We start from the raw sequence: 16,010 nt of genomic DNA, 5'->3' as shown, positions 1-16,010 counted from the left end.
CACCAGGCCTTGGAGATTAGGCCTGGAGTGTCTACCTTTATGATAGGTACTTTGTATCTCACACAGAAACTACCAGAATGTTTAGCAAACTAGTGACACATAAAAGTCTTATTTAAATTAAATTGAAATTAATTATACCTTTTTAAAGAGGTCAGAGAGGCTATATTATATCCTTATAAGTATTTGGCCTTAACAAATATAATGCATTATTACACAAAAGCGTTTAGTTCTAACGAATGTAAATTAGTGTAAAATAAGGAAGACTAACTAGACGGTGTCTGAACTCCTAGCTTTGGGATAGGATCTATGGTTCTGTGACCAAATTATATGATCCCAGAAACAGGAATATTATTCAATCATCTCCAAATTCATCATATGAGTTAATCTATTTTTAGGGTTGTCCAGAGATGCTTCATTAACCTAATACCAAAAGAAGAGTTGACCACTATGACAGCTACATGGTGAGAAAATTTACTGGTCCTTTCACTGGGTAAGGAGCATGGCTCCAGTCCTGTCCACTCTGGTATTTCCTAAAATCGTCTTATCTCTCATTGACTCATACTAATGGATCAGTAAATTATCGGCGCTTTCAAATCATCAGAACCATGGTTTTACTCCATTTTTGCAGGTAATAAAGTATATAGTCCTTTAACTATTTGGGAACTTAAATGATAAAAGAAATTAAATTACTTCTGGTACTGTGCAAGACATCTTTTTAACTTTAACTTCAGAAAAATTATTCATCCAAACCATATTTCCTCTGATTTGTCAGAAGGACAAGAAAATTTAAAATTGGAGTTAACAGGGTTGAGAGCCCAAAGTACAGAAGGTAGTATTCTTATTTCCATCTTTTGGAGAAGTTGTGAAGTTTCTCCAGATTTAGATAATGATGCATGAATAGCTCTAATTTCAAACCCTTGTTTTTCACAGAAAAGGTACTTAGTAAAAGATCATGCTCACATTTGCATTCCTTACAGCATTTGCCATCCACATAAGCAAGGGCAGACTTAGATGGACAATCAGGAAATGAACAGGCCAGTGTTTCACAGTGGATGGTGCCATTCTAAGAAGAAAACACAAATAATGTTGGACAAAAATTCTAGTTTCCCAATCTTTAAGTATGTTTAATCTGTTCCTTAAATATTAAACTATTCAATACATATTGATTTAAATTATAAATATAATATTCTCTTGTTACTCTTGAACAGCATAAAATTTTGGTAATCATTTCCCTGTAAAGGATTTGTAGATGTAAATACTTCTCTCATATACATATATCTCTATAATATATAATGCATGTTTGCATATATATATATACATGTATATAATTGAGAGAAAGATATATGTAACATATCTGTATATGAGAGACAAGCAGAACATCATAAAGAGATATCTAATCTCTTTCTCTCTAATATATGTATATGTACAGATATGTGTTGTATGTAAATATATAAATAATCGTATGTAAATATTTGTACAAAACACACATATGTACATTTATAGAGCAGCTAGATGGCACAATGGTTAGAGGGTCAGCCCAGGCTGCAGGGAGACTTGAGTTCTAATCCAACCTCAGCCACTTAGTTGCTGTGTGATGCTGGGCAAGTCATTTAACCTTATTAATAATAATACACAATAATATTATATAATATATAAAATAATAATAAACTCTCAGTTTCCTCACCTATAAAATGAGCTGGAAAAGGAAATGGTAAACCATTTACTCCAGTATCTTTGCCAAGAAAACCCCAAATGGGGTCACAAAGAGTTGGACATGATTGAAATGACTGAACAACAACAATAAATGTGCATATATGTGTATATTTGTATATAATATACATGCATTCATATTTGTATATAAATACACACTGTATACAAATATATATGTATATTAGCAATAAAGAGATTAGATATATGTAAATAATAAGATTTTATGTACTTTTATGATTTGTAACCAAAAGATAGGTTTGTTTACTCATAAAAATTACTAAATTACATTACGTCCTTTCTGAGACAGTCATTAAACAACTAGGTTAATGACATTCTCTATCATTTAGTCTAATTATAGAAGATTAATAAAAGCATGAAACAGCCCATGGGAAAGACCTAAGGGCAGTATCATTTTGGGAAGTACCTAACAAATTTATTTAAAATGACAACTCCAAATATTCACCAAAACTCTAATTTAGTAACATTTTATAAGTGATACTTGTTTTTATAACATAGAAAGTGATTTTTTAAAAAATCAATACAATGTGCTTTAAATTCTGATATGGTAGTGTAGCATTCTCAAGAAAATGTACCCTAAAATTTTTACAATTACATTGACTTTATAAATTTTAAAAGAAAGGATAAAGGGCATAATGGATTCTGCTTAAATTGAAGCCATACCATGCATGTGCAGTTCTTACAGCCATCTGTCCAGGATTCAGATTCTTGATAGATAGTACCCTTCATAGTGCAGGTTTTCTCACAATAGCAATGATCCAATTTATTCATCCGCTGTTCAGCATGGGATAGCTATGGCACAAAAGTGGTTTGAGTGCTTACCATTACAGATATTGAAAAACCTAAAACACTTCCTTTCAAGAACAACCTTTATTTTTAGAGTTAAATTGAATAATAGCAGGTATAGTAAGGGGTCTTTTCAATTATAAAATTCTAGACTGAATATTCTTCAGAGAAATATTTTTAAGGAAAATCTTAATATTTGCTATTTCAAATTCTATTTCGGAAGCAGTATGTAACTAAGTAATCTCCTTAATTCTAGTTTTACTGAATCATTTTTTATCAGATGGCTGGGATCTGGATTTTTATGAGTTTTTCTTTAGGTAAGCATTTAGACTCTCTCTCCTTCTAAAGAAAGCTCTTTGTGGGAATACCAGAGGTTACAAATGAAACTCAAGTGGACCCCAAGGGTTTTCTAAATCCCAATCTTTATTTCTGAAAAAGTGTTACCTTAGCTGATGTTTTAGCCAAAATGTCTTGCAGCTCCATTATTTTCTGCACAAGCCCATGGAAGTCATTACAAGTTGGACATGCTGGAATTACAAACACTGTATTTATCAAATTCTATTTACAAGGGATTCAGTCTGGGTGTCTGTGTTGACACCTAATGTGTGGGGGCAGTTTTAAAAAATGATTTGCAGGACAAAATTAAACAAGAAGCATACCTTTCATTACAGAGTTCAAGAATTAACAGACTTACTGCGATTAAGATCTGGACACTGAGTAATAAATCCCTGGGGCATGAGAAGTAATTGCACATCTTGCATTATTCCCTGTGTATGAAAAATATGCAATATATGTGTGTGTCTATCTATACATGAATATATATAGATACACGCACACATGTATATATTTGATTTTATCTGTCAAATTGTATACTTCTTCATTGTATACATATGAATCGTACACATTCTTCATAGAATACATAGAGTACTGAGAAAAAACTACCTAGAAAATAATTTTTCTGAATACATCATTTCTACGATCAGCCATATATAAAGAAAAAATCAAGCATAACAAACACCTACACTCTTATCAACAATATTTTTAAAGTCTTCCAATTAAATGTAATGTTGTAATTAAGTGCCAATAGCTGTATACTTGGGAATATTATTTTTAGTTCATCATTACAGTAAAACTTGAAAATGACCTGTCAAAAAGCAATCTGAAAGTCTTTTCTGGTTTGAAGGGCTCTGAAGCAGATAAAAAATTCTAAAAGAAACACAATCAGCAAAAAATTCACACTATATTATATATATGAAGAGGTTTTTTGTAAAAATGATGATTGTAAGGAACCATATGTTTCTAGGGGTGACCACCGAGGCCCCAAAATACCTACATGCCGGGTCCTGCCGAAAGAATTCAGCTCAAGCCTTCTCAGCCAAGGGAAAAGAGAAAGTTTATTAGGGATTCACCATAATGGGCTGTCTTAAGAAATCCCCCCCCCCCCCCCTGTTTCCACAAGCGGGCCAGATTCAACCTACTGAATTAGATTGAATCTGAGCGCCTTCATGGAGGCAAGATGGAGATTATATACACAAAGATTGTAGGAGGGATTGAGGGGTGGTCTGGGGTGACTAGAGGAGGGGTTTAGGAAGGGTCTTGAGGGGAAGTCTAAGGAGGACCAGGTGAGGTCAGAATACAGTAACCAAGAGAATGGAATTAAGGGCAGGAAGTTCCTGAAGGCATGAATACTATCATTGAATAATATCAAGGTTGGGAAGTAACTGAAAGCATGCATATCTATAGTTAACAATGGAGGGCAAGGTTTAGGCCTAATGATAATGTGAGGCTATAGTCTCTGGGGAAGGTCAGATCTAGTTGGAAGATTCAAGGACAGTTCAAGGGGGCTCCCAGGGACTGTATTCCAGATTCAAGGGGGTTCCCAGAGACTGTGCCCTCACCATTTACACATAAATGTTAAAGGCAAGCTATGTATAATAGAGGTTTATAATTTCACATATAATCATATTTTTCTCTTTGTACAGAAAAATATTATTTGGGGGATATAAAATGATATATTTGTGAGAGAAACAAAAAAGTCTTTAAATTATAATTATTAATTTTTTATAGACTAAATTATAGAAGTGAAATTTTTATTATTGTTTTTTCTTCCCAGTGCTTGGGTTTGAGTCTAAGTTTTTATTTGCGATTAGTTTTTCTTTTAAAACATTCATTCTGTTTAGGATTCTTATTGATATGGCACATAATGTTCAATAGTCCCTGTTTTATTACAAGTATTTGAGTAAATTTAAACAAGTCACATACCCTCTCTTATCCATGGTTTTAAAATTTTGGTGGATTAGATGATTTCAACTCAATCAGTTCCTGACAGTGATGAGGGCACAGTCTCTGGGAACCCCTTGAACCCTTGAACTCTCCTTGAATCTTGCCACTCGACCTGGCCTTGGCCTGAGGCTATAACCATTAAGCCCAAATGCCTACCTTGCCCAGTCCTCTATTGTCCAGCTGTTTCCCACCCTTAATCCTGTTTCCCATCCTTAATCCTGATCAAAATATCTATACCCTAGCTCTGTTACCCTAGCCCTTCATGGTCTGTCATTTCCATATAGCCTTCAGCTATTTCCCCCACCCTGGAGTCTGACCTCGTCCTTAAGTCCCTCCCTAGACCCCTCTTCTGGTCACCCCAGACCACCCCTCAATCCCTCCCACAACCTTTGTGTATATAATCTCCATCTTGCCTCCATGAGGTGGGTCAGAACCAATCTAGCTCAGATGGGTCTGGCCCTTTTTCCTTACAGGCGTTGCAAGGGGTGGGATCTCTCGGGGCAGGCTTATTTGGCTAACTCTTAATAAACTTTATCCCTTCCCTTGGCTGAGAAGGCTTGAGTCGAATTCTTTCAGCAGGACCCGGTGTGTCGGTACTTTGGGGTGTCGAGCACCTCTCACCCCAAACCCTCATCAACAGCTCTAAAATTTCATACCTTCAGATGGTCACTAAAAAATTTATGACTACTTTCATGTCCTGGGGGATTTGTACAGATAAATGTTCTTATGTAACATTTTAAGTTTCAAGGAGAACAAGAGTAATGAGTGATGAAAAGCCTTGTACAAATATTAACATCACCATAAAAGAAGCCTCAAAGGTAAGGTAGAGATGAAGGTGAGGCTGATTATGAAGAGATCAAAATATTCAAACAACACTTTTGCCATATTGAATACCACATCAGCTGACATCCCTTTCCTTGTTTATCTCATAAATGTCCAATTAATGAAAATCATTAAACACATCAATAGAAAAAAATTTACCAGTTAAATAAAATACAATTTTAAAAATGATAAAAAAGAGAATTCACCCTCCCCTTCTGGAAAAAACGGAGAGTAGATTGCTAAAATGAATGAAAATCCACTCCTCTTAGAAGTACATGTGTTTTCTATTCTTCAAACAGAAAGAATTTACATAAATACTTATTTAACTTTTTTTCTTCCATGAGAACTTACCTTAAAGTAGCCATGTGCATTATTCCTTTGTCCTAGCCAAAATGTTGTGCCTAAAGGGAAATTCATAGATGGTTTTTCCACTACTCTTTCATAAATTCTATATAAAATAAAAATGGGAAAATTAAGCATAATTGTTCTTGTTTTTATTCTATAATGTCACAATTACTCTATGGAATCAATTTTCACTTACTTATTACAATCCACATGTAAAATCAAATGTGAGGCACTGATGGCTAAGGAGAGTCTGTGCCACTTATCATCAGCCAAAATGTAAGGAAACACTTCTGTTTGAGTTTGCTTACTGCCTGAGTGGTAATGCAACCTGATTTCATTTCGATGACCACTGCTTTCCAGTTCCAGGTATCTGTAGGATAAATGAAGAATTATATTATAAACTATCCTTATCACAATAGAAATATTTGATATAATAATCAATGGGAAGGAGAATAATTTGTTTTTGGTGAAGATCAATGGGATTTTGTAGCCTGGAGAAAAAAATGCTGAGGCTGATTCTAATTTAATAATTATAATAAAGTTATTAAAGGACTATAATGAGAAACCTCTAGTCCTTCTCTATTTTCAATCATGACAAAAGAAGTGAAATAGGCCTAGTTGGCAATAAAAAAAGGTATTTAAGTTCAATTCAGCAAACATCAAGTAGGTAGGTAAATAACAACTGAAAAAAAATTAGAAACAACACCCAGAGGTTATTTAATCTCTATTATATTGCTATGTTGAAAGGTATTTTCAGTTTAGTTTTGAGTATCAAACAATTTAGAGGGATAGTCCCACCTCTGAGAGAATGCTTAAATACTGAAAAAAGAGGGGCAGTCCATGCCAGCATGGTTTTATTTTTTAATAATATTTTATTTTTCTGCCCAATTACAGCATTTGTTTTTACAAAATTTTGAGTTCCAAATTTTTCCCTCCCTCTCCTTCTCTCCTCCCTTCTTCTGAAAATGGTAGAAAATTTGATATAGGCTATACCTGTGCTATCATGTAAAACATTTTCATATTAGTCACAGTTGTGAAAGAAGAAATAGAACAAAAGGAAAAATAAAACCATGGAAAAGGATAAAGTAAGAGAAAAAAAGTATGCTTCATTCTGCGTTCAGAGCCCATCAGTTCTTTATCTGGATGTGAATAGATTTTCCTTTGTACTTGTCTTGGATCACTCTGTGGCTAAAAAGAGCTGAGTCATTCATAGTTGCTCATTACAGAATGTTGCTGATACTGTGTACAATGTTTTCCTGGTTCTGCTCATTTTGTTTGCATCAGTTCATACAAGTCTTTCCAAGTTTTTCTGGAATTTGCCTGTTCATCATTTCTTATTGCACAATAGTATTCTATTATATTCATATACCACTGCTTGTTGAACCATTCCCCAATTAATGGGCATCCCCTCCATTTCCAATATTTTGCCACCACCAAAAGGGTTGCTATGAATATTTTTGCACATGTAGGTTTTTTTCCTTTTTTATGATCTCTTTGGGATACAGATCTAGTAGTGGTATTACTGGATCAAAGGGTCAAGTAAATCAGTGTAGGCAGAATTGTCATTTTTCAGCATCTATTGAGATAATCATATAATTCTTGTTGGTTTTGTTATTGATATGCTCAATTATGTTGATAGTTTTCCTAATATTGACCCAATGCTGCATTCCTGGTATAAATCTTAACTGGTCAAAGTGTATAATCCTTGTAATAAATTGCTATAATCACATTGCTAATATTTTGTTCAAAATTTTTCATCAATATTCATTGGGAAAATTGGTCTACAATTTTCTTTCTCTGTTTTAGCTCTTCCTGGTTTATGTATCAGCACCATATCTGTGTTACAAAAGGAGTTTTGTTGGACTCCTTTCCCACCTATTTTTCTTTTTTATGTTCCAAATAGGATTAATTTATTTTACTCTGATGCAAAACCAAAGCTTTCACTATAGCACAGAGACCAATTGGATAAAGGGTCATGAAAAAGTGGTGTAGGATATGCAGGAGGTGATATATAAACTGGAGGATCAGGTCATTTCTTTTATAACATGACACTACACTGTCACTGAAGAACAAATTTAAAATAACACTGAAAAACTGGACTGAACAGAAATGTGGCACAAACATTACAATTTCCATGCATGCCTTCAAGTATCTGTCTCTCTTGTAATAGACTCAAAAACTTCTAGACTTCAGTGTGATTGTACTATAACAATTCTTTGGAAGAAGAAAAAGTTTATATTGTTGAAATTTCACAAAAGAATATTAAGGCTAAAACAGAGTGGGTTCATTTCTCTTCATTTCCAGGGGTAGATCTGATACTTTACTTAAAACTTTACTTAAAAATTATATTAAACTTCCAATTCAAATCCCAACCCAAATTTGTGACCTCCTGCATTGAAGTTTTTCCATCAATTAAAGATGAAAGCATCAATATTACATCTGCTTGGCATGTCAGAGTATAACCAAGTCCAATAAGGCTGGCATTATTCACTTTACTAGACAGAGAAGTCTTTTTGATCCAGCTTGTACTTAGCAGCAATGCCAAAATGGGTGTTGTTACTGCTAGCTGTCCAAGCAAGATTTATTGATGTTTCAATCTTCTCATTAAGTAAGATCAACCATCCCTATTCAGTGCCATCATTCACGTGTGTGCAGCTGGAAGTCAACAGCCTTGTAACCCCAAGGAAAAATTATTCTGAGATAGTTTGGATCTGACTGTGTCAAAACTCATATGATAGCCAGCAAGCCATACTTCATAAGCCAATTCAACGCGGCCATAGATGGTCAGTCCAAAGAAATCAATGTTAACATATTAGAGGTCAAATTTTTTATTTAGTTCTGGTCTTCTTATGAAGGCTTAAAAGCCTTCTATTTCATTGAATTACCATTTTTCCCCTTAATAATTTTGCTGGATACATGATTTTTGATTGTAGTCCTAGCTCCTTTGCATTCTGGAATATCATGCTCTATGACCTGATAGTTCTGAAATATGGCTAAAATGTTCCTTGGTATTTTTATCTTGGAATCTCTCTCCTGAGGTGATCGGTGGTTTCTTTCAATGCCTATTTTGCCACCTGGTTCCAGGACATTAGGTCAGTTTTCCTCAATAATTTCTTAAAAGATGGTGTCCAGGTCCTCCTTTTGATTCTGATTTTTCAGGTAGCCCAATGATTCTGATACCGTCTCTCCTGGATCTATTTTTGAGGTCAGTTGTTTTTCTGAATTTATTTTATTGATTCTTCATGTCTCATAGAGTCATTAACTTCCACTGGCCTAATTTAACTCCTAAGTGTTGTTTTCCTCAGTTAGCTATTGTACTTTCTTTTCCATTTGTCCAATTAAGGAGTTGTTTTCTTCAGTGGATCTTTGTATCTCCCTTTTAATTTGGACAATTCAACTTTTTAAGCAATTGTTTTCTTTTAACAAGCTGTTGACTTTTTTCATAATTCTCTGGCATTTCTTTCCCCATTTTTTTCTTCTACCTCTCATATGATTTTTAAGTTCCATTTTGAGCTCTTCTATGAATTCTTTCTGGGCTTGAGACCACTTCCCGTTTTTCTTTGGGGTTTTGCACATAGGTGTTTTGACATTGTTGTCCTCTTCTGAGTTTGTGTCTTGATCTTTCCTGTCACCATAATAATTTTCTATGGTCAGATTATTTTGTTGTTGTTTTTTGTTCATTTTTGTTGGCCTTTTTCCTTTCTTTTAAATTTGAGTTCTGTACCCGGGGTGGAAGGGCTCTTGTCTCAAGTTTCTTGTGCCCAGAGCTGCAGGTGCTGCTCTGATGTTGCCCTGGAGCCCACTCAGGACCCTTGTGTCTGGTGCTGTGCTGAGGGCATGGGGTGAGGGGTGGCTGGTGCTGACCTTAAGGGTCTACCAAGTAGCTGAACTGGGGTCTTATTAGTGATGTTTACTATGTGCTGAGGCCTTATGGGGTGTTTTTGTATTTCCCAGGGGCTATGCTGAAGCACATGGCAGTCTGGCCACTGGCAGCTGCCTGTTTGCCCAGGGCCATACTGAAGCATGTGGCAGGGGCAGGGCTGGTGGATGCCTGTTTGCTTAGGCACCCACAGGGTTAACATTTATCTGTTTGCCTGGAGCTACATTGAAGCATGTGGAGGTCTGCTGCCAGTGGCTATGGCACTGAATGGCAGGAGATGGCCAAATGCTGTGGAGAGTGAAAAGAGTACATGGGCCAGGCAGGAGAGTACAGCACAGCTCCATTTATTAGGCTGAAGAAAAGGGCTTATATACCTTTTTAGGCAAACAGATCAACAAGTTCATGGGCGAGACTTTTGTTACATTACATGACTTCCTCGTGCTTTGTTCCCTTTTTGCCATAACAATATTGTGTTAATCAGCTCACAGGTGATGTTTAGCATATGTGTACCTTAGGGGGTTTGGAGAGAGCACGTGTGTGCCAAGGATGCTTTGGAAAGCTCACGTGCTGAGTGATAAGCCCAAGGGCAAGAACAGGCTTCAGAGAAAACCTGGCCTGTATTTTATCCCAGAATGGACTTTCTTGGAGCTGGCCCTCTACAGAGGTCTGGCTGCTGGAGGTGCATCTATGTCTGGGGCTATTCTGAAGCATGTGGTGGTTCTCAGAGATAAAGCCTGCTGATTCCCCAGCCTTTGCTGAGGCACGTAGGGGGCCCTGATGCTGGCATTAACCTGCTCCACTGTACTCTGGCTCAGGATCTCCCACTAGTTTGCTGAGGTGGGGCTTACTGCTGGCTTACTTGGATGCTTCCTATTCTGGATTGTGGTCCCCTTTTACCCAAATAACACAGACCTTTATTACTGATCTTCCAAGTTTCTTGGGCTCAAAGAATGTTTCCCCTGTCTTTTTGCTGGTTCTGCTATTCTATGATTTGTTTGGGAGCGTATAAGGGGTCGGTGCCGACCCTGGGGCTGTCAGGACCCTAGCACTTGGCCTGTTTCCTGGGTACACCAGACAGGTTTAGTAGGAGTGGAATGGCAGGCACCCGGAGGGAGGGCCTCCGCCTTTGGGAAGCCCCTGTAGTCTACCTACACATGCAGTCAGAGCCTGTCCACAAGGCACACACAAGCCCAAAAGGAGGGACCCAGCTGGCCATTACCTAATGCTCTTGAACTGTTGCCTAACGCAGTGCTTTGTTACTTTACTTACTGGAACATCTTTGATACTTTACGGAGATATCCTGCCTCGTGTCTCACGTAGCTCATACAGCTCTGATACCATCTTGCAACATGCCCGACCATTCCCATACCCTCATAGATACTGTAGTGCAACATCTCCCCTTGTTCCTGTACCCCTACAGATACTGCTTTGCAACAGTCCTAATCTTTCCCATATCCTTCCAGATACCATAGTGTACCATACATTGCAACAATCCAGATCCTTCCTATACCTACACTGATACCCATACCGGAACAAAGTGTAACAATATACCCATACTGCAACATTTCTATCCTGTCCCTCTGCAACATTTCTGTTCCTTCCCATGCTGTCATCCTCATACCCATTGGCCACTTGCTTATGCCCATGTAGTGCAAACCCTACGAAAATGGATGATTTCTCCCAATAAGTCGGAGTTTCTTCCACCTTGACTCCCGCCTCATCATTGCATGCTGAGACAGGTCCTTGGTGGACAAGGACCCCCAGAGGAGGGGAGACCCCAACAGGAACACTATTTTATGGTTGTTTGGAGGTGAGTATTGGAGAGTTGTGATTATTTATTGCTTACTACACCATCTTGACTCCCAGGAGTAGAATTGCCAGCATGGTTTTAAATAGGTTTCATTGGGAAGAACTTACTCATGAAGCCCTTCCTGGGGAGCTGCAGGGTTGTGGCAGTTCTCTGTACCAACCTCAGGCCAGGCAAAATGTTATATAGAAACAGAACTAAAAAGGCATAGTCCCAAGGATGGGCCAGGTCACACTCAAATTTTCTCATGGCATGTAGCTGCTTTTTGCCATTTGCATTAACTTTGGTACTCAAAGTCACATTGCTGCTTTATTGCTCCCAATGTACAGGGTATAATTCCAAATGGTTTTCAAGAATGAATGAACAGTCCTACCAAAAAGCACTAATGTGTCTGTTTTCTCATAACTTTTCAATTATTATCTTGTTCCTCTTTTGTCATCTTTACAAACTTAATGGTTGTAAATTATAATGAGATTTATTTTGATTTACATTCCCTTATTATAAAAAGTAGCTTGGAACTTTTTTTTCAAATGGATGTTGGTATCTTACATTTATTCATAACATATCCTTTGATCAATTTACATAGAGAAAATCATTCTTATTCTTAAATATTTGTATCAACTCTTTTTATATCTGGATATTAATCCTTTATTAGATAAACTATGAAGATGCTTTTTTTCTTACAATTTTTTTCTTTCTAACTGAATTTATTTTGATTAGATAGAAGTATTTCAATTTTATGTAACTGAAGTTACTTGTCTTTTATAATCATTTATATCCTTTGGTTAGACAAGAATTCCCCCCCCCCATCCCAGTCTTGGTTGTAAGAGATATCTCCTTATGTTGTCTTCTAGATTTTTTTAATGATATAACCTTTTATATTTAGATCATGTCAGTGAGACAACAAGCATTTATCAATAATTTGCTATGTACCATGTATGAACTAGGACCTAGAGATAAAAAGAAAGACCAAACAATACCTATCTTTGATGAGCCCAAATTCTACTAGTGGAAAGAATAACTATGTATATAAGAGATAAGTACAAGATATATGTAAATAGTTTAAGTAGATGGTAATATCAGAGAAAAGAGATTAGTAGTAGGAACGGGCCTACAATAAAAAAAAGAGTAGGATTTGAGATAAGCCTTGAAGGAAAGCAAGTAATCTAGGAGTTAGAGATGAGGAGGGAAAGATTTCCAGGGACAGTCAGTGCAAATGTATGGAGTCAAGAGGAGTTTTGTATGTGATGAATAGTAAGTAAGCCAGTGAAATTGTAATGTAGAGGGCTTGCAGAGAAATAAAGGGAGAGAAAGACTGGAAAGTTAGGCAGAGATCAGGTTGTTAAGGTCTTTAAGTGCTGAACAGAATTTTATATGTGATTCTTAAGGCAAAAGGGAGCTACTGAAATTGTGTGTGTGTGTGTGTGTGTGTGTGCGCGCGCACATGTGCAGATTCTGGGAAAATCACTTTGGCAGCTGAATGGAAGATTAGAGTGTGGAGAGATTGGAGTCAGGAAGATTATTTATGTTATGGTATTCCAGGTGAGAGGACCTTTACAAAGACAGTACTGGCTGAACAAAACGAGATGTATACAAATGACATTGTGAATGTAGAAATGACAAAATTTGGCATTTCATGTATTAATTTGGAATTTAAACTGATATATTATAAAATTAAAACCACATTTCTACCACAATGCTTTTCAGGTTTCCCAACATTTTTTGTCAGACTAGGAGTTCTTATGCCATGTTTTTGGGCTAAGCAAACACTATGCTAGTATATATGATGCCTTTTGAGTATTGTAGAGGAATTTGGTTATTTTTTGTCTTTATAATTTTGTTGATCAAACCTTTGCAGATTGATTTAACATTAAATATGTAAATTAAGTAATATTTTAATTATATTGTTTAACCTCAATTGTGAGAAACATATATTTTTGATTAATATAAAAACAGTTTTTACTGAAGGTGTCTTAACATGTACCTAGATACTTTACCTAGATATTTTATACCTTCTGTAATAATTCTGAATGCTGTTACTTTTCCCATTTCTTCTTGTGGGATTTTGTTAGTAACATAGAGAAAAGCAAATGGTTACATTACTTTATTGAAGTTATCAATTTTTTCTATTAACTTTTTGTTTAATCTCTAGTGTTCTGTAAGTATCATCTGCAAATAACAATTTCACCTCTTTATTACCTGAATTTCTTATTCTTATCATTGCTGTGCCTAACATTTTTATGTTAATATTTTATATTAAGTAATAGTGGCATCAATGGATATCCTTGCTTTGTCCCTAATTTTATTGGTAAGGCCAGTAGTGTGTGTCCATTACAGATAATGTTTAATCTTAGGTTCTGATTCTTTGCCATTTTAAGTTGACTTTCAGATAGTGCTTTGGAATTTACAAAGCACTTTACATGCTATCCCATTTAAGCTATTATTTAAGCAATTCTGTCAGGTAGAACTAGTATACTATTTGCCAGAGATGATGACCACTACCTACCACTTATAATAATCAACAATGCTGATAAAAACAATCAAAAAAATTATAAGGATTATGAAAACTTAAGCAAAAAATTGAAAACCTTACAGACACAAGGGACATTTTTTTAAACTGCTGGTGAGGAAAAAGCAATGGAACAAAGGTAGAGGAAGTGACAAAAAATTATTTAAAGGATGATGTCAAAGCAAGGGATTTAGTTTTCTGGACCATGGCTTAAGATATAGATTCTAGGTCAGGTTCAGAGTATAACCAATAAAGATAGTGAAGAATATATTTGCCTAGAAACTAAGATAGCTTTAAATTTAAAAGATCATGTCATTTCTGAGGCATGGCTTCTTTATTTATAAAATGATGGTGTTGAAGTAACTAAAAGTTCTTTATAGCTCTAAAAGTCTATCAGCCTATTGTTCTTGTTGTACATATGAAGATATTGAAATAGAGACTATATCTTTGGAACTGTGAAATGGTAGCTTATTAGAAGTTATAGGATCCCAAATTCCATAGACCAGTAAAATTCTGAGAAAGATAAAGCAATGATTAAGAAAAAGAGTAAAGAAAAATAGCCACATATTTCTCCATTAAGAACATGACTATAAAAAAGGAATGCCAGAATCCTGCAGAGACTCCGAAAGGAGACAAACCAGGATAAGCAGAAAGTCCACTGGGCTACTGCCCAGACACACTGCAAGAGACAGGGTCAGTCCAATATCCAGCATGGGCCTAAACAGCCTGGTCACAAATTGCTCAACCAAGGCCGAAGCAACCATTACAAAAGGAAAGAGTCACATAAGCATCTAGTTAGTGCAGCATCCATTAAGCCACAGAACTTGAACATCATACAGACAAAGTTACTTCCAGGCAGGTGCATTAGAGCTGCAGCAGGAGTTAAGGCCAGGGAAGAACCTGGGGCTTTGCAAGGGGTGAGAGGTTGCTGCTACTAACACAAACAAACATATCTGTTTGTGGCTATTGGGCTCATAGCAAGGGAAGGAGCCAAATATGGGTTCAGAACTGTCCAAGGAGAAGGAGACAGAGAAAGAATAGGTGAGGGAAAGATAATGTAAGAATTACTGAACTAAATAAAAATCATGGCTATTTAAAATATTAGAAAACACATTTCAAGACATCATAAATAAAAATTACCCAGATCTACTGGAGGGCAAAGAAAATACAAGAATCTACCTCCTAAAAGGAGCCTCAAAATGAAAACTCCCAGAAATGTCATGGCCAAAAGCCAGTGCTTCCAAATTTAAGAAAAAATCCTGCAAGTAGTCCAAGTACCATGCTAGGATCACATAAAACTTGGCATCTGTCACTATAAAGAACTGTACACTACAATATTTCAAAAGGTAAATGATAAAAGCTTACAATCAAGAATAACCAATTTAGCAAAATTGAATATGATTTTTAAATTATTATCAGTTTTCATTTATTTTCTTTCTCTTCCACTCTTCAGAGAAAAACAAAATCTTTATATCAAATATGTATAGTCAAGCAAAACATGGAAATTGTCCATGTCCAAATGTGTGTTTTATTCTGCAATTTGAATCCATATCTTTTCTGTCAGGAGGCGGATAGCATAGATCATCATTAGTTCTGTGGAATCATGTGTGGTCATTGCATTGATCAGAGAAATTAAGTCTGTCAAAGCTGTTTGCCTTTACAATGTGTCTTAGTAGGTAGATTCCCAAGTATTTTATACATTCTATAGTTAGTTTAATGGAATTTTTTCTATTTCCTGCTGGGTTTGGTTGGTAATGTACAGAAATTATTATTATTTATGTAGATTCATTTCATATTTTGCAATTTTACTGAAGTTGCTATTTCATTAATTTTTTAGTTGACTAGGATTC

General features: G+C 35.9%; 1 protein-coding gene across 1 annotated transcript in view; it reads right to left on the bottom strand.

Annotated features, from left to right (window-relative positions):
• Positions 1–16,010, bottom strand: part of NELL2 (neural EGFL like 2) — a 200,001-nt gene that overhangs the window by 131,967 nt on the left and 52,024 nt on the right. The window contains exons 4-9 of the mRNA XM_036761454.1: positions 6,161–6,334; positions 5,971–6,067; positions 3,209–3,281; positions 2,959–3,041; positions 2,392–2,520; positions 961–1,063 (exon numbers count right to left, since the gene is read on the bottom strand). Coding sequence (XP_036617349.1) covers positions 961–1,063; positions 2,392–2,520; positions 2,959–3,041; positions 3,209–3,281; positions 5,971–6,067; positions 6,161–6,334 — 659 coding nt within the window. The remainder of the gene's footprint in view (positions 1–960; positions 1,064–2,391; positions 2,521–2,958; positions 3,042–3,208; positions 3,282–5,970; positions 6,068–6,160; positions 6,335–16,010) is intronic.

Source organism: Trichosurus vulpecula, chromosome 5 (assembly GCF_011100635.1).
Source record: "Trichosurus vulpecula isolate mTriVul1 chromosome 5, mTriVul1.pri, whole genome shotgun sequence".
NCBI lineage: Eukaryota > Metazoa > Chordata > Mammalia > Diprotodontia > Phalangeridae > Trichosurus > Trichosurus vulpecula.
This window is presented reverse-complemented; position numbering and strand designations above follow the sequence as displayed.